Genomic DNA, 23,418 nt, shown 5'->3' on the forward strand with positions numbered 1-23,418 from the left:
GGAGGCAGCATTGGCATAGAGGCTCGAGGATTGAGAAGGAGCCGTGGACCCTTCCAAGCAGCAGGGAGTGGCTTGCACACCCCAGTGCCACCGAGGGCCCCCGGGTGGGTCCTCGCGCCTCCCCGAGCCCCCTCCGTCACCCACAGCTCGGGGGCAGCAGCCACTCACTCACTCGGCTGCAGAATGGGGTCTTCGTGGAGAAACTGAGGCCCAGAGGGTCCGAGGACGTTGCTCTACACCGGTAGTTCTCAACCGGGGGGAGAGTGTCCATTTCCGGAGACGTTTGTGATCATCACAACTGGGGAGGGGGCTGCTGCTGTGGGCACCCAGTGGGGGGAGGCCGGGGTGGTGGGGGGGCTGCCGGAAACATCCTACAAGGCCCAGAACAGCAAGTCATCCAGCCCCAAACCTGCCCTCTGCGGCCACCCAGCCAGAAGGAACGGGGTCCGGGTCTACACGCGAGGGGTCCCTCCACCCAAAGCCCCCTCGGTCTCCTCCAAACGTGTTCCAGAACCGCCACCCCAGGCCCCTCCGTATACCCCAGACGACAGGGTTTAGATGTCTGCTTTCTTAACAAACAGCCACAATGACTCAGACATTTGCTAAAGTTTAAGGGGAACTAAACTATGTGCTTGTAAAGTACCAGGCACGTAGCCGCCGCCCCCCACACCAAAATCCATTACCAGTTTAAAGTACAGCTGTTATTTTTACAGCATTGCTTAGAAATGGCTTGCAATCTCTAATTTGCTAAATTGATGTGTATATTGACTAAATAAATATTCGGCACGAAGCCCGAGTCCCCCTCCACACTTATTAATCCTCAGGAAATGGAAACACAAGACACGAAATGAGCTTTTGCTCCGAGCTGCAGACAGGAATACATTATGTTGTTTTTCAAGCGTTCGGGGGCCTGACTCGCTGCAGCAAAGACGATCCAATCACCAGGCTCCAGGCTTTCCATGACGCACATGTCTGCCAGCGGACGTGCCTGTGTTGCTAAGGCTCTTTCTCGGACTTTGAAAGTCTAGAACAAGAAACTTTTAACTCAACGGGGTGGGGGAAAATCTGGGGTGACTGCCTTTGGGGGAGCTGATTTGAGGGGTTGGTGGATGGCACCTGGGTTCAGGAACAGAAATAGGGGCCACCGGCAAGACCACTGAGGGATAAGGTGGGACCGTCCCCTTCCCCAAGGACTAGGCTGTTGGTGCTCTCAGCGCTGGGGACTGGAGGCAGAGCTCCCTGGGGCAGGGGAGGTGGGGGACCGGGTCCTCTGTCAACACCCCTGCCCCAGGACGGAACGGTGGGCAATAGGGGGTGCAGGTCCTGTGGACAGAGCGCCTGTTGGCTTTTCCCACCCCGGGGCTCTGACCTCTGGGATGTTGATGGATGGGTCCTTGGGGCTGGCTTTGCACCAGGGTGGAGGGGGGAATGGACACGTGGGGAGACGCAGAGTGTGTCTGCAGAGGTCCCTCGTGTATTAACTTCTAAAGGTTCCCAACTCCATGGAATATTTCCCTGTGGTGCCAACTGATACCAATGAAGCAACAGAGCCCAGAATTAGCAGAGAAGTTCATCTCAGGAGCCGGGGAGTGAGGAAATGTTCTCCAGAAGAAAAGGCAAGAGCTTTCCTTTTGCCTTACTGGGAGGAGGTGAAGCCCAAGAGGGAGGCATTTCATGGAGACTGGCCTCTGCCCGAAGCCAGCGCAGGGCTCCTACCAGGCAAGGTGCCAGACCCCTCAGAGCATCCCACTTTGCACCCCCCCCCCCCAGAGAGGCCGATCCCACAGGCTGGAGAATGAGGGGGCCTTCGGCATTACAGTGACCTCAGCCTCCCGGTCTGTCAGATGAGGCTCATGGTGGTGACACTCACAGTGACAGCACCCAGCGCCTGACCCACAGCCAGCAAGCTCCCTGCTGCAGAAGGCAGTGGTGACCTCTCCCACAGGGGCCCCCCTCTACTGATGGATGCGACTGGTCGATGGGAGGGCAATGGGACTCTCTGAAGCCTTTGCACCTTCAGGGGGTTTCCCCAAACGAGCCTGTGGGGCCCCAAAATGGTGCAGCTACCGAGGATGCAGGGGTGAGAGAGGAGGAAACACAGACCTCCCCTCTACTATTCTGCAGGCAGAAGGAGCAGTCAGTGTGGTTGACCCCAGCCGGTAGGCCAGAGCCAGGTTTGCAGGGACTGTGGTCCGAGATGAGGGCAGAGGGTTGGCCAGGGTCGGATCCCACAGGACCTTGTGGCCACCCACAGGAGGTATTGGGGCTGTAGCCTGGGGGCAGGGGGCAGCCACCCGGGAGCTTTGGGAGGGACATATCTGAGCTGAGCCTCAGCAGCCCTGGGAACAAGCCTCAGCCTCATTTGCAAGGTAGATCCTAGGCATGCAGCTCCTGAGCTCGGCCAGAGCTGAGCTGCCTTCCCCAGCAGCTGGGAAGGGAAGGAGAAAGCTGTCCTCTTGCAGGACCCGCGGGGACTCTGAATGAAACAGAGGGTGGGGGTGGGGGGCTTTCCCCGTGCGGGTGCCACCACACACCTGCCCAAGCAGCTACAACAAATCCAGTAGCCCATCGAGGGCTGGCGAGACTGGGGAGGAGCCGCTGGTCTGGGCTGGCGCGCGCCCACAGCACAGGCGCCTGGAAATCTGGTGGCAGATCCTTGCGGAGTTCAGCAGACATCTGCCCTGGACCCAGCCGCTCCAGGCAGAGGTATTTACCCAGAGGAAGTACCCAGAACCAGAACAAGCATTCCCAGTCTCCTTCCCCCAACTGGCAGAGCTGCAAACAGGCCAGCTGGCCACGATGGGGGACGAGCTCAACCCACGGTGCTCAAGGTTTCCGGGGGCAGGGGGGAGGCACACGGCCACGCGGAAGAGGGTCGTGGCAGCACAGCCTAGGAGGATGAACCGTGTCCGTCACAGCAGTCCGCCTCTCTTGGATAAGGCACGTCTCCCCTAGTGATGGAAAGAAGATCAGTGGTTGCCTGGGGCTCGGGGAGGTGAGATTAATAGGGCAGGGCACTGGGGAACTTTCTGGGGGTGATGATAGAATGTTCTAGACCTTGACCTGGGAGGCGGTTACACACGGGGGTCCAGACCCCATCCCACCGGCCACCGAAGACGTGTGTATTTCACTGCATGTAAATATCCGCTAATAAAGGCCCGTGTTTAAGAGGGGGTCTGCTCCGGGCTCGGGTGGGCGATCTGCGCCCCCTGGAGCCGCCCGAGCTCCCCAGGCAAAGCACAAGTCCTGGGCGAGTGGAAAGAGCCGCGCGGGGGCTCCTGAGGCCACGGCGCCCGCCTTCCCGCGGCGCATCCATCTTGCTGCTGCCGGAGCCCGAGAATTGCTCCCGGGGCCGAATCTTGAATATTCATCTGATTTACGGCCCGCTGCCGACAGCTTTATGAATCCGCCCACCAATACCTGCAGCCGGTCATCAATCTTCCCCCGAGATTGTGCTTCTGCCAGTAACTCATGAATTAAAGAGGCCCCCGGCGGCCCCCAGGCCCCCCTCCCCGCGCGGCGGCGGGATGGAGCGGGGCCTGACCAGAAGTCAAAACACGGCTGTCGTCTTGCGGCGGCGGCGGCTCTGGGTGACCTTGGATGACTCGCTCCGAGTCTGCGGCCAGCAAGGGAAACTTGGGAGCCTTCAGATCCGCCGCTTCCCTGCTGCGAGCCTCAGTTTCCCCACCTGGAGAGACGGGGCAGGGTGGCGGCAGCGCCTCTGCCCGCGTCCCCGGCTCCGGGGGTGCGTGTGAGCCGGGCGGTGGCCGGGCGGTGGCCCGGCGTCCGGCCGGGTCTGCGGGAACCAGAGACGCCGTGGGGCTCACAACAAAGCCCCCTCAGTCTCTCGTGCGCGTCCACGGCGGGAGAATGAAAGCGGCGTTTCCCTCCAGGCCTTCCGGGAGGGAGGGGACCCCAGGAGGCCACCGAGAAAGGACTCCGGCTCGGGGCTGCGCACCCCGCAAGCACTTGAGGGGGTGGCGGCGGGTGAGGATGGTTTGTCTGGGGAAGGAGCAAATGTCACAGGCTTAGCTCTGGGCCAGGAGGCAGCTCCGAAGTGCTGGCGCAGCCCACCCAGCGGCTCGGACCCCTGGCACAGGCCTGCTGCCCGAAGCCTAGGGCCCGCCGGGCTGCTTGCCCAGGAGCCCCCCGAGCCCCCCGTGGGGATAGCCCTGAGCAAATGCTCCCCCGGTTGCTCCGACTTTCACTCCACCATTGGTAACGTCTGCAAAGCCCTGGCTCCACCTGGGCCGATAGACGGCTGGAGGGCAGAGTGATGGATGCAACCCCTCTGGGCTCGGACTCCTCGGGGTTCAAGCCCTGCCCTGCATCCAGTGACCTCGCAAGTCACTATCCCCTGTGCCCCATAAGCCCGACCTTGGTGTCGTGGCTGCCTTGGCATGGTGGCTGGGGGCTCAGGGGGGCGGCCTGCTGCAAGCGCCTTCTCTGCCACAGGGGGGCCCGTGGGAGTGTCAGCTCCAAGGGGTGTCCCCCAACATCTGCTCGGCACTGGGCACCGCGCGGGGCACCAGTGGGTGGGGGTGGGGGAAGTCAGTACGGATCAGCCCTGTTCCTCGGTGGCTCCATCAACAGATGTTCATCAGTCCCTTCAGACCACAAGAAGCTCGTAATGCCTGTCCCCAAGGACCCACTGACACACTGAGGGGCGGCCCTTCCCCGAGTCCCGGCTCCCACCAGTCCCTGCAAAGTGGCAGCGTCCCCGGGGACTGAGGCTCGCCGCAGCGGCCTCCAGGGCGCCCCTCGCAGATCAACATGACAGCAGATGGGTCCTCCCCTCCGCAGGGTGCTGCGGCTCCGCGGGTGCGGGAGGTCCTGCTGCGTGCACTGCAGCATCCCAGCGCAGGCTGCACAGCTCAGCTCCTTCGTCCAACACACTCTCCCCGGCGGAGCCCCCGTACACAAAGGAGGCAACCATCGAAACGAGCTGACATTTATTGGGCACTTACACTCCGAACACCTGACACGCATCCCCTTCTTTGAGCCCTCACCAAGAGGCAGGCTTTGTTATTATCTCTCTTGTACCAAAGAGGGAGCAGAGGCGTAGAGAGGTGAGGTGGCTCGCTCAAGGTCACACAGACCCAGAAGTGGCTGACACCAGAGTCTATACTCTCACCCCCTGCAGCGGCTCCTTGCCCCAGGAAGTGTGCGTGGCAGTGTCAGGATGTAGTGAGACTCCGCTCCTTGAAAACAACTATCTGACCTGGGGAGTCACGGCACCACTCTGAACCTCAGGCTCCTCTTCTGCAAAATGAGAACAAGTGAGCCCACTCCCAGCTGGAATGTTCGTTCGCCAGGCCCACTGTGAAGAGGCACCTAAAGCACCAGCATGGTGCGGGGCCGTGGGTAGAGCCCCACAAACACACCCGCTCTCCACTTCCCGCCACTCTGGTACACACCCTGTGTCAGAAGTCCACCAACAGCCAGCCCAACTCTGGGAGAAGGGTACTTTGGAAGGAGGTGAAGGGGGAGGCAGAGGCCAAAGCTGGGGCACAGCTTGCCTACTTGGCATTGCCTGCAGAGGGGTGGAGGGTGGAGGGTGGAGGAGCCTGAAGCTCACTGGGGAAAAGGTCTCAGCTTCTGAGAACAACATTTCCCGGGGGGTTCAGCCTCCACTGCTAGGGTTTCTGATCTATGGACTTTTCACCTTGGCACCAGCTCCCTGACCACGTTGGCAGTATTTACCCTGAGGGAGGAAGAAGCAGCCACATAGGTTGTGTGGGTATGTGTGCATGTGCACTGGAGCAGAAGGGCAGAGCCAGGACAGCGGGCCCCAGGCCTTCCGGAGCCCCCAGAATCTCGGGTGTAGGTTCCCCTTCTGGTCTTTCATCCTTGCTCTGCCCCTCTCCTCCTTCAACTCTTGCTCTTAGGGCTGAAACGCTGGTGGCTGGAAGATGCCAAACCCACAGCCACCTTTCTGAGGATTTGCACCCAGGATGGAGACAAGGGCTAAAAAATCCAAGCTCCCACCCTCGCTAGCTAGAAGAACTCCCCTGCTGCCTCATCTATAGAGTGGGGATCATAGTAACACCCACGTGTTTAGGTTGAGAGGAGGAACTAAGGAAAGGTTCCTGGAATGTGCCTGCACACACAAGCACTCAGGAAGTGGCAGGTGCTGTCCCCAGCCATATGGGTGCTCAGTAAACGTTTACTAACTAGACGGATGGAGGGAGGAGAGGATAAATGGGTGGGTGAGTGGAGGACAGACAGATGGATGTATAAGTGAACGGATACCTAGATAGGCAAATAGAAAAAGGCAGATACGTGGATATGGATGTGCAGTCACCATCCATCCATTGATTTATCCATTGGTCCATCTGTACATCCCGTCATCCATCCATCCATCCATCCATCCATCCATCCATCCATCCTTCCTTCCTTCCTACTATCTCAGTGGATGTGTGCATACGCACATGGCTAGGTGGATGGAGAGAGGGACAGATAGAAAGACAGATACGCAGACGGGTGGGTAGAAGAGTGAATAAACGGGGGGCTGGCTGGCCTGATGGATGGATGGATGGTGGGTGCATGGATGTTCCAATGGACAACTGGATGAATGAACAGATGGAGAGATAGATGAATGGACAGATGGATTGCTGGATGGCTGGGACCAGAAACTAAATGCTAAATTGCCTCCCTCCCGAAGGTGGCAGATAACAATTGCTTCAGCTCCTGCCTGGTACCACATACATTACCACGGCCACGGGGGGCCGGAACACTGCAGCCGCCACAATCTGCTCATTAACTGACTCACGGTGCTTTTCACCTATTCGAAACCGACGGGGTAGCAGCGTGACATTTAAGATTTCCTTTCAGCAATCACTTGCTTGGCCTTTCACAGAACACAGCGTGCAGCTGTTCGCTGGCTTATATTCTGCTCCAAAGGTGCCTTCAAGCCCCCCGGGTGCAGTAATGGGCCCAGCTTCCCCGGGGCTCGGGGGGGGGGGCGGTGTGCCCTAAAAAAGTTGGGTGCCCCCTTCCGACCCCCCCTCAACCTCCTTGCCACACTGTCGCTCTGCAGCAGTGCTACCAATTACCTTAATTACCCTTCAGTTAGGGGGTTTCATTTATAACATAGTGGCGAGGAAGTATTGGAGAAAGAGTTTCCTTGGCAACCAAGTTTTTAAACACAAGATTCTCTGAGTTTTAAAGCCACTTCTCATCTAATTTCCCCCCTGAAAATTAGCTTGGAACTTTTCAGATGCTGAAATTTTTAGCATAACAGCAGGCTAGCACTTATGTCTAAAACCATAAAAGACCTAGATTTCTCCCCTGCCAGAGGCAAGAGCCTGGGAAGTTGTTCAATTTCCTGTGTCACTTTGTTCTTGGTGGATAAGCAGAGACGGCCGTGGCCATTAGGGAGTGACCGTGGGGAGCGACATTTTCTGACCTGTGGCCCGTCGTACTCCCCACGCCAACCAACCTGTTCTCTGGACTCATGTTGTTCGAGATCCCTGCCGGCTGAGTTCTGCACCATGGGCTCGATGGACAGGCCCCTGGGACAGCCAAGTGGTCTGGGCCCACCCCCGACCCCCCAGCTGGAGAAGGATGGCACCAACACGCACCCCAAAGCGGGAAGCACACCATGTCAGGGTCTGCTCTCCATCAAAGCTTCTCTCACTCAAAACTTCCCTCATCTGGAAGCTCCCTGACTCCTCTCTGTGCCGACAAAATGAATCCCAGCTCATGACTTGGCTTTTCATAATCTGCTCCAACCTGGGGCACCTACTCCAACTCTGCCCTCTTCCCACTAGCCCCACGCTGTCCTCTGACCGAGCCAGCCTCCCACCGGCTCAGCCTCCAACCATCTTAGACAACACCTACTCCCACCCTAAACACTCCACCCTCAGCTCACCTTGATCCTGGCTCACGCCCCTTACTACACCTGCAATCTCTATCCTCTGCCCTCTAGGTCCTGGCTTTCCAAATTTGACGTCATTTTACAAGCACTGCTCACACGCCGCTTCCTCTGAACCTTTGTAGTGATCTGTCTACACCTCCGAGAACATCCAGCTTCTTGCTCTGCCCAGCTTAGGGGTTATTTTGCCTTGAAGGTACCCGGTAGAGTGGGAAATCAGGGGGAGTTGATTCGGATTCTGGCCCTCATAGTTGGTAGCTGCGTTGCCCTGGTGAGAAGATGGAAAGGCGGATTGAGGGTCAGTGAAGGGTTTACATAGATGGGCCCTATGGCAGTGAGATGCGCCCCTAAGTGGAGGCTGGAAGGTCGACTGGGGAGATGTGTGGATGGATGGAGGGCATGTGGAAGCATAGATGGTTGGAAGATAAAGGAATGGATAATTAAGTGGAAGGGTATGGGGTCGGATTGATGGATGGAAATAAGCAGGGAGAGGGGAGATGCGGCGGGGGCGGGGGGGGGGGAGGTAGATTGCAAACGCCTCCAGCTGCCCAGGAGCAATTACAAAATCTGACCACTCGGCTGACCACCCGGGAATTCTGGAAGGGGCGGAAAGTGGATTCTTGTCCACAGGAAATATTGCTTCTGATAACTTGAGGCTTGAAGTTTTTCCATGACCCTGGGAAAAGGACAGAGGCTCCTGTGGGACCAATTCATTAGGAAGGACAGTCCTGATCAGCTCACCTAAGCACTTGGGCCGACTCTAAGTGCCAGGCAGTCAGAGGGCGTTCAATAACTATTCATTGGAAAGTGACGGATTGATTTGGAGGCCTGCCATTCTAGGGAGGCATGGCCAGCTGGGAAGCACACAGGCGTTTTGCTCATCAGAGGCACGCTCTCTCTCTCTCTCATATTCCGCAGCAGGAAAAGCTGACCCTGCTGTAAGCCGCCCGGCCTCCAGTCTTCAGGCTTGCTCCCATGTTTGCCCGGTGACAGAACCCACACCAGAGAGGGGCCCGGGGCACATGCCTCCCTAAAACACCAACACACCCGTGGTACAGGGGAGGCCAAACTTCCTCTAACCCATCGGGGTTGGGGACGCAAGGAAGATCAGATTGGAGCTAGTCAACCCAAAGCCACTTGGCTTACAGGTCCATTCTGGGAGTCAATCCACCCAATTCACCCAGGAAGACCCTATAGATAAGGGCCCTACTCCCCGGAGCTGTTGGGGGGCTAGCATGAAGCAAGAAGGACATCTGGAAAACGTCCCTTTCTGGGGAAGGACAAATCTCACGGGGCGTTGGTCACAGACACACTCAGAGGCCACAGGAAGGTGCAAACGTCTTCAGCTTTCCCGCTGAGTCTTCATCTCAGCCCGCAAGGTCTATTCGGTCTTGGACACTCATAGGGAAGGGGCACTGTGCGACCCCAGGGGGTGCTCTTGCATAGACACGGGGAGGGCAGCCGAGCGGGCCTCCTGTTCCTGAGCAGTGAATCTGCAAGACAAACAAACTTCCTAACCTATCTAGGGAGCCTTGGGTTGTTAATAAAACCCTCTTTACTTCTTCCCTCTGACTCCCTCCCCATGAGGGACGTGGGGAGGGGACCAGAAAAGGGGGTGCAGAGGGAAGACGAATTCACCCTCCCTTATCTCTTAAAGTGCTTAGCTAAGTGCCAGGCACATAGTAAGTGCTCGATAAATAACCATTATTAGGGGAGGAAGAGACGGAGGCAATCGGACAGATCAGAATTTAATTCTGCTGCACGGATCTATTGTGCTTCTGTCCGGGGAGAAAGAGGGAAAGAGTATCTCAGCTCCCATCTCCCTCTGCCGCTGAGGCTGGCTCTGTGGCAGTGCCCTCTCGTCCCCTTTTGCCTGCAGCCTGTTGAAGAAAAGAAAAAGAAACAGCCAATGTGGCATGCTTGGCCGAGCCTCTACCTCCCCAGCCCACGGCCCCTCTGACTTTATGTTTAATTTCCCCGGGTCGAGAGGAAACATTCTGATGATCCAAGTTAATTCAAAATGTAAATTCCGTCTCCTATCGGCTAATGGCTCTGAGCTCCGCTTTACATAACGGGGAGCAGCTGCCGCATGAGTCACCGGGGCCTCTGGCTCCCTGGTCTCTGCTCTTAATGGTGATGAAGCCCTCGCTGAGCCTCCGACAGCCACAGCCCCTGTGCCCACTGAGGCCAGACCGGAGTTGACCTCTGAGGGCGGGGTGTGCTGCTCACCCAGGGGACCGCGGGGTGCGGGGCCTATGCCAAACCGGTGGGGGGGGCGGGGTTTGGCCAGACCGGTCGGTCCCCTGGGGCCGTGAGATGCGTGTGCCCCCTCGCCCAGATGCGAGAGCCTCAGGCCCTGGTGGAGAGCTTCACCGCCAGCCAGGGGGCCCCACTGGGTTCAGGGAGCGGCCTTCACCCAGACCCCAACAGCAGCCTTGAGCCCTGCAGGAGCCAGCACTTGAATGGCAGCCAAGGCCTTTAGGGGCTGGCTTCCCGTGGCTGCTGCGGGCCTGGAGCTGCCCTGGGCCATGGAGCAGGTGCCTTTCATCTTCCCAGGAGATGGGAGGGCCTCTCTCAAGGCCAGCTGAGTACCCCACTGCCCGTGTCCTTAAAGACCAAAGCAGCCACAGGTCAGGAGTCTCTCTCCCTCTCTCTCTCTCCTTCCTGGCCTGCAGGGAAGCCAGGCTCTGGTCCCAGATGGAGGATGGAGGGGAACCGGGGACGTGTCGGGGTGGGAGAGCATCCTGTTCCATCCCACACCGTCCTTCCTGGGGACATGGCACTGGCGGAATTGAGCAATATGTGAGCGGCGGATGATGTCATCAGGTGGGACACACATGGGTGGGGGGCGTTCCAGGGTGGTCGCAGGCATGCTGAGGAGCAGCAGGTGAGCTGTTCGTGAGTGGAGTGTGTTCTCGCGGCCCTGAAGGAAGCTCACCCTCTCCACCTCGTCCTTCTCCCTGCACCTGGACCTAAGGGTCTCACCGAAGAGCCACATGGTTCCAACTTCATGGCAGGTTGGAGGTGAAAAGACTTCCAGGGGGCAAGGCAGGGCACTCGGGTACCACTGGGTAAGCTGAGGCTCAGAGAGGAAGAGCCCGTCCCCGGACCCTGCCAGGATTCTAGTGGTTGCAGGGGATACTAGTTTCATATCCCCAATCCCACTCCCCAGGCTTCTGCTACAGGGGGATGGGGGATAGGGAAGTGGACCCCCCTGCACGGCTGGAGCCCTTGTTGTTTAGAGCACCCGTGTCCAGACCCGCCCTTATGTGGTGTCATGAGCCCAACCCTCCCTTCCACGGCTGAGCCAGTGTGTGTGCATTTCCCAACCCAGTGTCAGAGCTGGGATGGTCTCTGGCCTCCTGACTCCGGGGTTTCTCTCTCTGCTGAGGACCAGGTTGGGATTGTAGCACCAGACTCGATGCCAATGCAAACCGGCCTGGAGTCCCAGGCTCCGGGTGGTCCCAGCGCTGCCACCTGCTGGGCTCACGACTTTTGCAGGTGTCTCTTCTCTCAGGCCTGATTCTCCCAGCAGTTGGTTGAGATGTTTTTTATGGTGCTGCTCATGACGACTGGGAGAGGTTCACGGGCCTGCTGTTAGACGACTTTGAACCCCATAATAAGAAGGTCTGTCCTTCTTCCATCTTCTCCGAAGCCTTCTGGTTGTCTCTGGGAGGGAATCTCAAGGGGGCTGCACCTGCCCCGTCACCTCCCTCACCCCTCAGTTCGCGCTGCCTTCTCGACAAGGCGAGCGCAGGCGTCCAGCTCAGAGCCTTTGGCAGACGACAGGTTTCTAAAGCCAGTGAAGAGATACTTTTGTTTTTGTTGAATTTATTCCCTTTTCCAACCACTTTAAGAGCTATAACTCGCATATCGTCAAATCCATCTGCTTAAAATCCTCCGTTCAATGGTTTTCAATATATTCGCAGAGTTGTACGACCTTCGCCACAATCTAATTGGAGAGTGGTTTCGGCACCCCGAAAAGAAACCCCATCCCCGTTAGCAACCGCTCCTCGCTCCTCGATGCCTCTCCCCACCCGACCCCTGGCAACTGCAAATCTAATTCCTTGTTGTGGTTTTGCCCATTCTGGACACTTACCATAAAGGGAATTGCACAACGGACATGTCTTTTGTGGCTAGTTTCTTTCACTTCATGTCATGCTGGCATGGTTGCTTTAGCCAGGAATGCCTGTTTTTTTTTTTTTAACTAATGGCTGGAATGCAATGATTTCTTCTAAAACAAACGCCTTTCGATCTAGTCTTTTTTTTCCAACTAAGGGAATTGATCATTTGCTCCAGCTACTACCAGTTATCCATGGGAGGTGGGCCATTCACTAGAACTTTTGGAAAACACAGTGCAAATCCTGTTGGGGGGGAGGTGGGTGCGCTGGGGGCACCTTTGCTGTTGGTTCTCAGATTGGGGGAACTTTACCTGCCCCTCCCACAGCCACCAAGCCCCTTCCTCCATCCGCCCTGACTGCTTTAAAAACCCCCACTGCACGAAGGCAGTGGGGGGAGGGCGCAGAGCAAAGTCTTTGCAAACAAATGTTCAGTCCCCTCCATTCAACAAACTCAGAGGGACAGCTGTGGTCTCAGCTTCTCTCCGGTCGTTTTGTCCAGAAGCAGCATCGACAACGAGTTTAATTATGCAATTAAAGTCATTTTCCTGGGCTGAACAAATATTTACAGCATATTTTGCTGCAAATTGCTTCGCCTGGAGAAAGGTTCTGCCGAGCGGGCTGGCGCGCGTTCCCACATTTACATAGCCCATTACCAGGGGGCCCTCGGCGCCGAGCAGGTGCCAGACAAGCCAGCCCCCAGGAACGCGCGTCGTGCGAAAACGGTGACAGGTGTCAGCCAAGCAAATGTGTTCCTGGCCCCGCCACGGTGCTGCCGCGGACCAATGACGTCCGCTGTTCCTCTGCGGCAGCCCTAAAGCCCAGCTCTGCGGCATCAGAGAAACCTCTGGGCTCTGTCCCGCTGCTGGGCGGGGGGCGGGGGGGTGCCCAAGGCAGAGGGAGCACCGTGCGTGGAGCAGCTCCACGTCCATCGTGCACCTGTCGCTCTTCTGGCCTCTGTGCGGTGGTCCTGGGGGGCGGTCCTTGACAAGAACCCCGGGGTGCAGCCTCCCCCAGGGGCCCCACTGTGTTCAGTTTCCTGTCCACGCTGGGGCAGGAAAACTCGAGGCAAAACTCTAAAAAGCAGAAAAAAGTCAGGACTTTGTCACCATCTCAAGCTCCCATTCCACCCCAAGCAGAAAACTTCCTTGTAGTTCACCGGGGTGATGTGGGCTGACTCAGGGTCTTCTCAACTGGAGGGTACCTCCCCCGGCCCCCACCCAGCTCCGTGGTTTGGAGGAAAGTTCTGGGTGGTGCTTGTGCAGCCGGAAGGCATCAGTGCTGGGGGAGGACAGGGGCCACCAGTGGGGGCAATGACTGCCAGAGGCTATCCAGACCCATGTTTGGGAGCCCCTCAGCTGTGGAACAAGGTCTGGTGGATGCCATCATCCCAAATGCCTGAGCCGGGGGTAGTTGGGGGGCCAGGTGGGGTGATTTCAGCTTCTCACCTCAGGCCGGCCATGGTAATATCAGCCCCAAGTGGAGGGGAGGGCTGGTGCTCTTCCCACCTTGGTCTGGGTGACTGTGTGCCCTCGTCCTCATGGGAGAGCTGCTTGGGTCAGTGTGTGCTCCCCCTACCCTGCCCCCCTCTACCCTGTGTCCCTCCCAGGCACAGGACCCCAGAGCCTCTTGGGAGTCCAGGGTGGTCATCGGTGGGCCAGCTGCCCTGAGGGACAGTGAGCTCCTCGCCCCCCATGTCGTGCGAGCATAGTCGCATTAAAGACCCAGACCTTGCAACCGTGTCCTACTGTGTGCCAGGCTCCTTACTCACATCATCCCGATTGACTTTCTCAACCCCCTGAGAAGATATGGCTGTTATGCCCATTTTACACTTGAGGAAATAAGGCTCCCAGTTTTGTGCAATCACCCAAGAGTATGCTCCTAGGAAGGCGCAGGGTGATGACTCGCACCCAGATCCCGGGACCCCAGAGCCTATGCCGAGCTGGGCTGTTTTGTTTTATCCTCATCAGACCCCAGCAGGCATGTTATTGCCCTACGACACAGATAAGTGTCCCTTCGGGTGACACTGCCGGCCAGAGGCAGAGCTGGGATGTGTCCAAGGTCGCCAGTGTTTACTGCCCCCTGGGAAAGGCAGGAGGGCAGGGGCAGGTGGGGTGAGGCAGGCCCTTTCCCATAGATGATGGAACCTGGTGCCCTATTTACTGCAATTGCTGACCGTGATGGCAGAGGTCACTGATCCGGTGCCCTTTGCAGGGGAGAGGTCAAGGGAGCCTCCGGAGCCTGTGCCCAGTGGTCTTAAAGCTCTGGGAGGAACATGCTGTGTGGCACCCAGAGGGGTGAGAGGGCAGCCTGGGGGCCTCGGGGCTGCTGGGCCTGAGGAGAGAGGGCAAAACGTGTAAGCACCTGCAACCTCCAAACGCACCCCTGCCTCACCCCGCCTGCCTGCCCCGCTGCCCCTGGATGCCTCGAGTGAGCTTAAAGGCAGGTTTATTGTCCTTTTTCAATATTTGCTGTGTACCTACTGTGTTCTGGGCTCTAACCCAGGCTCCAGCACTGCTCTGGGGGCCTGGGGGTGGCACCCACGCTGGGATCCAGTGGGAGATCTCAGCCAGAGGCGGCCCCGGGCTCATGTGTGCTGCGGGGGAGCTGAGCAGGAGTCGCACCTGCAAACCAACTTGGCCTTGTCAGTGCTTCTGCCTCGCAGAGACTGAGGCACCACACGGTACTGTGGGCAACTAAGGGCAGAGTGTCCTGATTACTGCAGCCACAGTCCCGGCACAGAAGGCAGGACTTGGAGGTGGAGGGAGCACTCGGTTGGTGTAGTTTGAGGAAAATGAGTCAAGGACCAAAGGCAAGGGTTTGCAGTTCCCTGGAGACATTTATTCTGTTCAAGGCATTTCCTCTAGGCTGCTCCCCAGACTTCCAGGGCCTGGAGGCCACACGGTCATACATACACCAGGCCACCGGGCACATGGATGATGCCGCATAGGAGCGTAAAAACCTCTGGAATGGCCAGCTTTGCCTGCCGATGGCCTAGAACAGGACACCTGGGGCCTGCATCTTAACACCGGGGCCCAAACTACCTGGGAGCCCCTCTCAGGGATCCAGGTAACCGCCTCAGAAGCCAGTGCAGGGGGCAGGGGCAGAGAAACAGAAGCCCGGTGCCCGCGTCCCCGCTCTCCCCAGCCTGGCGTGGACGCTCCCCTGCTTTGTCTCCCTCAGACATTCGGTTTCTGAGTCAGAGCACATGTCAAGCAAGGGCTCTGTAGCGAAAAGAAAAAAACAGGTTCGAAAGCCACCGATTTAAATTAATACAGCAGATAACATTTAATTCCATTAAACGGCTTTTCCCCCTCAGTGGTTTTGACAGTAGAACATGACACTTTGTCGGGAGAGCTGGGTCAGCTCTCAGCTCTTTAAAGGGAAAGAAGACTCTGGTTGCCATTTCCCAGCTCCGATGGACGCCCCTGGCCTCCGTTTCCCCAGCTGCGAGACTGGGGTGATCTCGGCTTCGCCTTCCAAGTGGAGCAAGGCACAAAGGAGTTTAGGGGAAGGAGCCAGTTTGCAGGTGGTGAAATCAAGGAAAGCCGAGGTGCTGGGGTGTGATGATTAATCCGAGAACACGCAGCTCGCAGAGGGGTGAGGGGTAAAGCCGCTCTACCGCCTGTGCGCAGACGGGGACACAGCAAGCCCAGATGCCGCGCTTATCTGCCGAATGCATGTGCCCTGCCCAGCTCCGGGTTTCTTTGCCTTGTTCCCAAACACCCAATCAACGCTGTGAGCCCAGGGATCAGGTGAGGGCTTGAGGCCAAACCACACCACCTGCTCTCATCAGGGCAGCCCACTGTTGGCGCACTGCTCTGTATACAGAAGGCGCTCCATTAATGCTTGTGCCATGGAACTCCGCTTGGCTTTCTCTCTATTCTCCTCCGTCGTGGATGACAGATGAGAAAAGTGCTGGCCAGGAAGTGTTGACTGACCAAAGCCCGTGAAATTGGCCTCAGTGTAATGTGGAAGCTGAGCCCCCAGACCCAAACTTTTGTCTGACAAAAAGCACATTTGAAATTCTCCCACTCGGTTACACAGGACCTATCGTTTAAAGACACTCACTAGTGGCTTCTAGACAGTAACTGGTGGTTAACTCAGAAACCCAAACTGTGGTGCCACGTCACCCCGGGGTGACATCCTCTCTGCTCATACCTCCCGTCTGGCTCCTTTCTGTTCCTCCACACCCCCTCCCCCAGCTCACTCCATCCTTAGGGACGATCCTGATGCCCCCGACCTCCTTTGGAGGTGATTCGGACCACAAGATGTTCCATCAGAGGGCTCCTTGCTTCTCGGCGGTTCGGATGAGAAAAACCAAGCAAATGAATTCATCTTTTCTACAAAAGTTTATTTTGCAATTTTTCCAAGAAGTGTCAGGGAAAACACTGAAATTACGTAAAGGCAAGTAACAGGAGTATATAAAAATAATTTAAACACACATATTAATAATAAAGCAACATTTCTTTCTAGCAACAACTAGGTCATCTTGCCCAAGATTTTTCCGAAGGTACTATATACACCTCAGATAACGAGAAGTACACACACACACACACACACTCACACACCCATATATACAGCTCAAGTATTTTATCTGTGCATTCCGGCTAACTGATAGAGCTGAAGTGATAAGAATGGGAAAGCCTAACTGCCTAGTGTCCTCAGGATTGAACAAATGTGCATCAGGTAGTGAATTTTGGAGACCTGCTATGATTTCCCTTCCTGATCTCATAGTTACGAGCCTGGAATCTGCAGTCTGATCTGAAAAATGAAAGCATTTTTCATTTGAAAATGAATCGGCTCATCAGTGTGGTCATTACGGTGGGATAGGCTGCGTCCGCTCGGGACATCGCGCTCCCTCCTGCTCCCGGTACATCTCAAGGACTAGAAAAGGGGATGATTGGAAAGATGACGCTCTCGGGTCTGATCACATCTGGCTGATTCTTTGCTTCAGGGCAAGGACCTCTCTCTCGATTTCGTAGGGGAGGTCGGTGTTAACCTGCTCGTCCAGGTACTTCTGGATGTCTTCCACCTCCTTCTCCCAGAACTCCTTGGAGATGTGGAAAAGCTCCTTTGTGTTGATCTCACCTAGGCCTTTCAGATTCAGGCCGCCGTCCTCAGGGACATAGCCTATGGGTGTGAGCTTGGCGCCCGCCTCCCCGTTGATGCGATTGAACATCCACTCCAGCACCCTGGAGTTCTCACCAAAGCCCGGCCAGAGGAACTTGCCTTCCTTGTCTTTCCGGAACCAGTTCACGTGGAAGATTTTGGGCAGCTTGGCTGCTGGGCGCTGGGCCATGCTGAGCCAGTGAGCCAGGTATTTACCAAAGTTGTAGCCAAAGAAGGGCCGCATGGCGAAGGGGTCATGCATGATGACCTTGCCTGTGGACAGAGCGGGGGCGGGGGGGGTGAGAATTGGGTTGGTAAGTGCTCTCATAGGATGATGTTGGTACCATATATCGTTGACATCAGCATGCTGGGTGTCGTCTCTCTCTCTCACTGCACATACAGATAGGCAGAGACAGAGAGAGACAGAGACAGAGAGTCACAGAGCACACCATCACCCTTTGTGGCTTCGGATCCTCCATTTGATTTACCTTTGTGCTCCGCAGCCGCTGTGGCTTCTGATCGCATGGCCGCCCCCACAAAAACTCCATGCTGCCAGCTGAGAGCTTCGTAGACCAGAGGGACACCTGTAGCAGGAGAAAAGAATTGTCCCTTAAAGGCTTTGGTCCAGACCCGTTGGCTGCTGATGGCATCCCACAAAATGGAAAGACAGGGCAGGACGGTATCTTTCTAACTGAGCTAATTTTGTCCCCCTAAAGCAGAAGTGCGCAAAACTGTCGTCAGAGTTACATCACCAAGGCTGTGCCACAGAAAGGTAAACTGGATAAAGCTACGTTAGGTCAAGGATCCAGAAAGGGTCCAGGTGCCTTGCCAATTATCCGGGATTTTTGGAAACTGGAGCTCTTTGGCACCCTCTGACAAGGTCATGAAAAAGGAGATTCCAGGGATGTCCTCTGCTAGGCAACACACCCACGTCCCCAACCTGAACAAAGGAGAGGCTCACCAGTAGGTCGGCGGCCTCCAAAGATGATGCCCTCAATGGGCACCCCTTCCGGAGACTCCCAGGCAGGGTCGATGATAGGGCACTGGCTGGCAGGGGTGCAGAAGCGTGAGTTGGGATGGGCACAAGGTTCCCCTACAACAGCAAGAAAGGGGAGGCCCCTCAGCATCTGGCCCAAACAAGCAGTGCTTGCAGGCTAGAGCCCTGGGGCCTCCAGAGGGGGCTCACCATCCTGGGGGGTCCACTCCTTGTTCTTCCACGAAGTGATCCTGATGCCTGGGGCCAGTGCCTGGTCGATACCTTCCCAGTAAATGCCCCCATCACTGGTCTCGGCCACGTTGGTGAAGATGGTGTTCTTCTGGATGGTCTTGATGGCGTTGGGGTTGGTCTTCACGGAGGTTCCAGGAGCCACACCAAAAAAGCCATTTTCTGGGTTGATAGCTCTTAAATTGCCTGGAAAGTTTTAAAGCAGAGAAGTAGAAGTGAATGTCGAGCAAAACCCAGCAAATACTCTTAGCTCTGGCCAGTCTAATTTTTGCACCAAATTCTCAAGTCCTTTTTTTCTCCCCCCTCCTTCCTAAAAGAGATTTCTCTTGTCTCATCTGAGCATTATTTTCCACTTTGACACTTTTACAACCCTTTCTTCCTTGTCCGTTTTCCTCCAGTACTATTTTAACAAATTTATTGTGTCAACAAGCAGCAACATATGGCCCCATTTCAATCCAGATTCTATATTAAATTAAAGAATGCTTACAGAATACATATTCCTAAGGCTTTGCAAGATGTGAAATAACTAACTGAAAAATCCAAACAGTGGATTTGGGAGGATTTGGCACGCCTTGAAAGCCAAAAGCTCACTTGGGTCCAATTCTTATTGTCAACAGTTAGGCCTAAAAGAGTCACCTTGTTGGTCAAACTTCATCCAGGCGATGTCATCGCCCACGCACTCTATTTTCCACCCGGGGAGGCTGGGGTTCATCATGGCCAGGTTGGTCTTCCCGCAGGCACTGGGAAAGGCTGCTGCAAAGTACTTCTTCTGGCCCTTGGGGTTGGTTATGCCCAGGATCTGTTGGGAACAAGATTCCTCCTTAATCTGTTCCTTCCTGTCCTCCTGGTGGTCAGTGGCTCAGTCTAGGAGAGTGCTCACCTCCCCCCAAAGAGAAGTTTCCCAAGATCTATGTCTTTTGGTAGCAAAAGGTACATTTTACATAATAAAGTCTAAAGGAGCTCTATTGGTTCCATTGCATTCAAAAGAGCATTGACAATCATTGGTAGAATTTCTAAATCTGTCCTCCCTGGTCAGGTCTTGCCCGATGGGAGATGCCCTTCCACACATGTTCGGACCTCCATGCTCCCACCTCCACATCCCACCGTGTGCGTGCAGAACTTCCTGGCCCCTTACCAGCATATGCTCTGCCAACCAGCCTTCTTCCTTAGCCAGCCGGCTGGCCATCCTGAGGGCAAAGCACTTCTTCCCGAGGAGTGAGTTCCCGCCGTACCCACTCCCGAAGGAGATGATTTCTCTGCGGTCGGGCAGGTGCGCGATGAGTGTCAGCTCCGGGTTACACGGCCAGTTGTTCACCAAAGGCTCTGCACAGGAGGACACATCCAGGGTGAGAGTGGGCCCTGTCCCCACCTGGGGATCCCCAGAGCAAAGGCCCAGGGTTTAAGGCCAACCTGATTTGTTGTTCGAACTTCTGATTCTGAAATAATACACTTACTTTTTAAAGGCAAAGGACATCCCACAGAATGGAGGCACTTGACGAATTCCCCGTCACCCAGCGCTTCCAGGACAGATGTGCCCATCCGCGTCATGATGCGCATACTGGCCACCACGTAGGGCGAATCCGTCAGCTCGATGCCGATCTTTGACAGAGGCGAGCCCAGGGGCCCCATGCTGAATGGGATGACGTACATGGTGCGACCTGGGGGAGCCAGTCAGTGGGAACTGGTGAGAAATGACCCCACAACCACAGACCAGGTGAGCTGGTTCTCACGGTCCCCGCTAGCAACATCAGGCCCTGGCTACCAGCACCCCCCCTAATTTTGAAGACTGCACTGAAAAGTGAACAGAATGCCAAAATGAAATAGTTTTCGTAAATGTGCCACTGGGTTCTGCTGAGCTATCCTCAATCTCAGAAGTGAGCTATACATTTTCAATCCGCTGCCAGTTTCATACATGAATTTAAAGCTATCTGAGGCCACGGGAGTGTTCAGTGCTGTCACAATTACCATTGGGAAGATATAATAATGAGAGGTTTGCCTTTGCCTCTATTTGATTTTTCCTGGTCAAACAAATGTCTCATTCACCTTTCATGCACCCTGGAAATCGGGCATTGAATGCTTTCTCAAAGTCCTCCTCTGACATCCAGCGACCTAGTTGGCTGAGGCCTGTTTTGGGGATGGGCACAGTATCTCTTTGCTCTTGGGTAATGATGACTGTCTTGCTTTCAATTCTGGCCACATCCTTGGGGTCAGTGAGAGCCAACCAGCTGCAAAAATAAAAATTAAAAAAAAAAATACACAAGTTAAGAATGGAGAGGGAAGTGCCACCATTGTACATTGCATCTGTACCTTGGATTCCCTTCAGTCAAGCATCATGTAGGAATGGGCCAGTCCCATTCATTGTCGTGCTCTTTGCACACCTCGCTGATGCCGACCATACTGACAGTTCTCCGTGACTGTGGACAACCACACCAGCTGGGGCAAAGTCAAGGAGACATTTACTAGGCTATGAGCTTGTCTTTTAGGACAGGGCAGGTCTGTCTGTCATTCTTATCAGGGATTTAGCTGGCAAAAAGTGTCTGTATGTACCATCTCATTGCAGACTTGAGTCACTCTATGAATATCATTAAATTGAAGTCTGTATGATTCCAGCCACTTCGTTAAGTGAAAAAGACTTAAGACTCTTAACAAAAAAAAAAAGAGTCTACAACCCACCCCAGCCCCTGCTGGGTCTCCATCCACCTCTTGCCAGTAGCACTGCAGGAGCTGAGGGGAGGCTGTGAATGCTAGGGCTGGGCGCCGGCTTACCAGTTGTTGAGCTTCCGCAGCCTCTTGATCATGCCCTGTCCCTCCATGTGCTCCAGCAGCTGCTGGTTCTCCTCCTCGGAGCCATCACAGATGTGGATGTGCTCAGGCTGGCACAGCTTCACGCTGTTCTCCACGAATGTTCTCACCGCCTGGGGCAGGCTGTCTAGGGTGCCCTGGATGACTTTGGCTGAGAAGTTGAGGCCATTCTGGAGCTGAGGAGGCATTTCTGCAGGGTTGTGCTAAGGGCCACGGACACCAAGGCTTCCTGAAACAGAAAACACAGGCTCCTTGAACAAAATGACAGACACCCTCAAAGAAATTCAACATGCTTCTTCGGGTGACACATCACGAGACAGCCGAAGGTCTAAGGAGAAAAGGAAACGGGTTGGTGTTACCTCTGTAATTTTTAGAAACGTAAATTAAAAATCTCTACCTACTGTTCTTGTTTTGGGATGACCTCGATGAGAGATCCAAGGGTTTCTTTCGCGGTTCTTCCTGCTGGTAGCCGTGCGTTCCCAGTGGGAAGGCCGTGCTCGCTGTTGGGTCCCAGAGCCTCCTGGTCTTAAATCCCATTGAGGAGAAAGGCCCCACCCCTCGGCTACACCCGGGGAGGCTCGTCTCTGACGTCAGGGGCAGGACTTTGGATCATGGCCACTGTCCGTCATGCTTCTGGACGGGCTCACCACAATAAGCCCCAGGGAGATAATCATTGAACAGATAGTTGTTAATGAGTGCTGGGAGGCCTTTGTCCTTAGACCAGCCACAGCAAGTTCTTACACAACCTGTGATTGACTAAACTTTGACCCAGTTCACTGCTGATGTAAAACACTCCGTCCTTCCACTGACAGGCAGGTGGGATCCTGCAAGGCTGGCGGGAACACCTTCCGGACATCAAGGGTTATTGGCAGCACATTCTGTGTACTGATGGCTGCTGGCTGACAAAACACAGCAGTGGTGAGGTGTCACCACACAGCCAAGGCCTATAGGAAGGATGTGCCCAAATGTAAATAAACATTTGGCTCATTAGCAAAAGTCCAGACCTCACGGAGGGCTAATAACCTTACTGAGTCTCCCCTGTGTGCCCACCACCCCAAATATAAACTCTACAAGGGCAAGAATCTCTGCCCGTCCTGTTATTTTCTGTCTGTACGGTTCCTAGCACACGGTAGGCACTGAATGCGTGCAGGCCAAGCGGCTACTCCCAACTCCTGGTTGTAGAGTGATAGAGGGAAGATTGGAACATAAGCCACTGAGGATCTGGAGCACCTCACCATGCTGTCCCTTGTGAGGTGCCATTCTCTTTTCTGGAACTTTCCATATATTCTCCAAGTAGTTCTGGGCTGGATGCAGCTACCCAAAAAGATGACTGCACACTTCTCAATGCCCTTGAGAGTCTGAGCGTCTGGGGAGGCGAGGGGGCTTGGTGGTTTTGCTAGATTACACTTGAGCAATGAGACCTTTATGCCAGCTGTAAAGAATTCGCTTTGCAAGCCATAAGAACTTCAGTCCAATTCAGTGAACTCTGGAGCTACTTGCTGGCATTTTGAGAGCACTGGGTGAGAAGTCAGGAGCTTGGGGCCAGGCTCCCACTCTTCACAGGCAACCCAACAGTGCAGCCAGTGGGCACCCTGTGCTTTGGAGGACAGTGGGTAGGGATTTGCCTGCCTCCCACATGGGGTGTGCAGAGATAATTCTGTGACTGTGTCCGTTAGGAGCTATAGGAATACAAAGCTTTGGGAATGGCAATCTCAGACCAAGAATATCTGAAGGACTATCCCTTAAGCCTTGGTTCCCATTGCGACATTAGGTATACACACATCACCAACTTCCACCAAAATCGCCAACCCATTCCAATGTCTCATTTACCCGGATTCGTATTTAACCAATTGAATCTTTCAGTATAAACAGAGGTTTTCATTTAGTTTAAAATTATTCCCCATTTAGGTCCCCAGATTTCATTCTTAGTGGCGCTGCCAACCATATAAGTTTGTGTCATGTCGAAATTCAACTACGACGTAATGTTCAGTTGCTGAGGGACAATGTCTTAGCATCTGACACCAGTGAAATTAGCCATTCAAATGCACAGCCATAAACACGCAACACACACATTTATGCCAGTGCGGCCCATCTCACCAAATGGGTAGAGATTCCCATTTTGCTGATAAAACTGTGATAGGTTTCATTCCCTCGAAGAGCACATAGATTGAAAACAAAAATGAGAAACCAGAACTTATCTGTGGTTCTAAATGCTACCCATAAATTCAAGGTGTTTATGTTTGGAGTCTTCCTGGAGAGAAATAGCCAGCTCGATTAAAATGTAG

General features: G+C 55.1%; 1 protein-coding gene across 2 annotated transcripts; it reads right to left on the reverse strand.

Moving 5' to 3' along the window:
• Positions 1-16,327: 16,327 nt before the first annotated feature.
• PCK1 (phosphoenolpyruvate carboxykinase 1) lies at positions 16,328-21,760 on the reverse strand. Of its 2 annotated transcripts, none has more exons than XM_026015140.2 (10): positions 21,535-21,760; positions 21,098-21,362; positions 20,375-20,556; positions 19,786-19,989; positions 19,467-19,654; positions 18,968-19,130; positions 18,293-18,517; positions 18,068-18,199; positions 17,595-17,690; positions 16,328-17,379 (listed from the first exon to the last, which is right to left on the reverse strand). In XM_026015140.2, the coding sequence occupies exons 2-10, from the start codon at positions 21,319-21,321 to the stop codon at positions 16,925-16,927; spliced, it is 1,869 nt and encodes a 622-aa protein (XP_025870925.1). In that variant the 5' UTR covers positions 21,322-21,362; positions 21,535-21,760; the 3' UTR covers positions 16,328-16,924. The 2 variants fall into 2 exon arrangements, with proteins under 2 accessions (XP_025870925.1, XP_025870924.1); XM_026015139.2 differs by having other exon boundaries at positions 21,531-21,760.
• Positions 21,761-23,418: the final 1,658 nt, after the last annotated feature.

This window comes from Vulpes vulpes, chromosome 14 (genome assembly GCF_048418805.1).
Source record: "Vulpes vulpes isolate BD-2025 chromosome 14, VulVul3, whole genome shotgun sequence".
Taxonomy (NCBI): Eukaryota; Metazoa; Chordata; class Mammalia; order Carnivora; family Canidae; genus Vulpes; species Vulpes vulpes.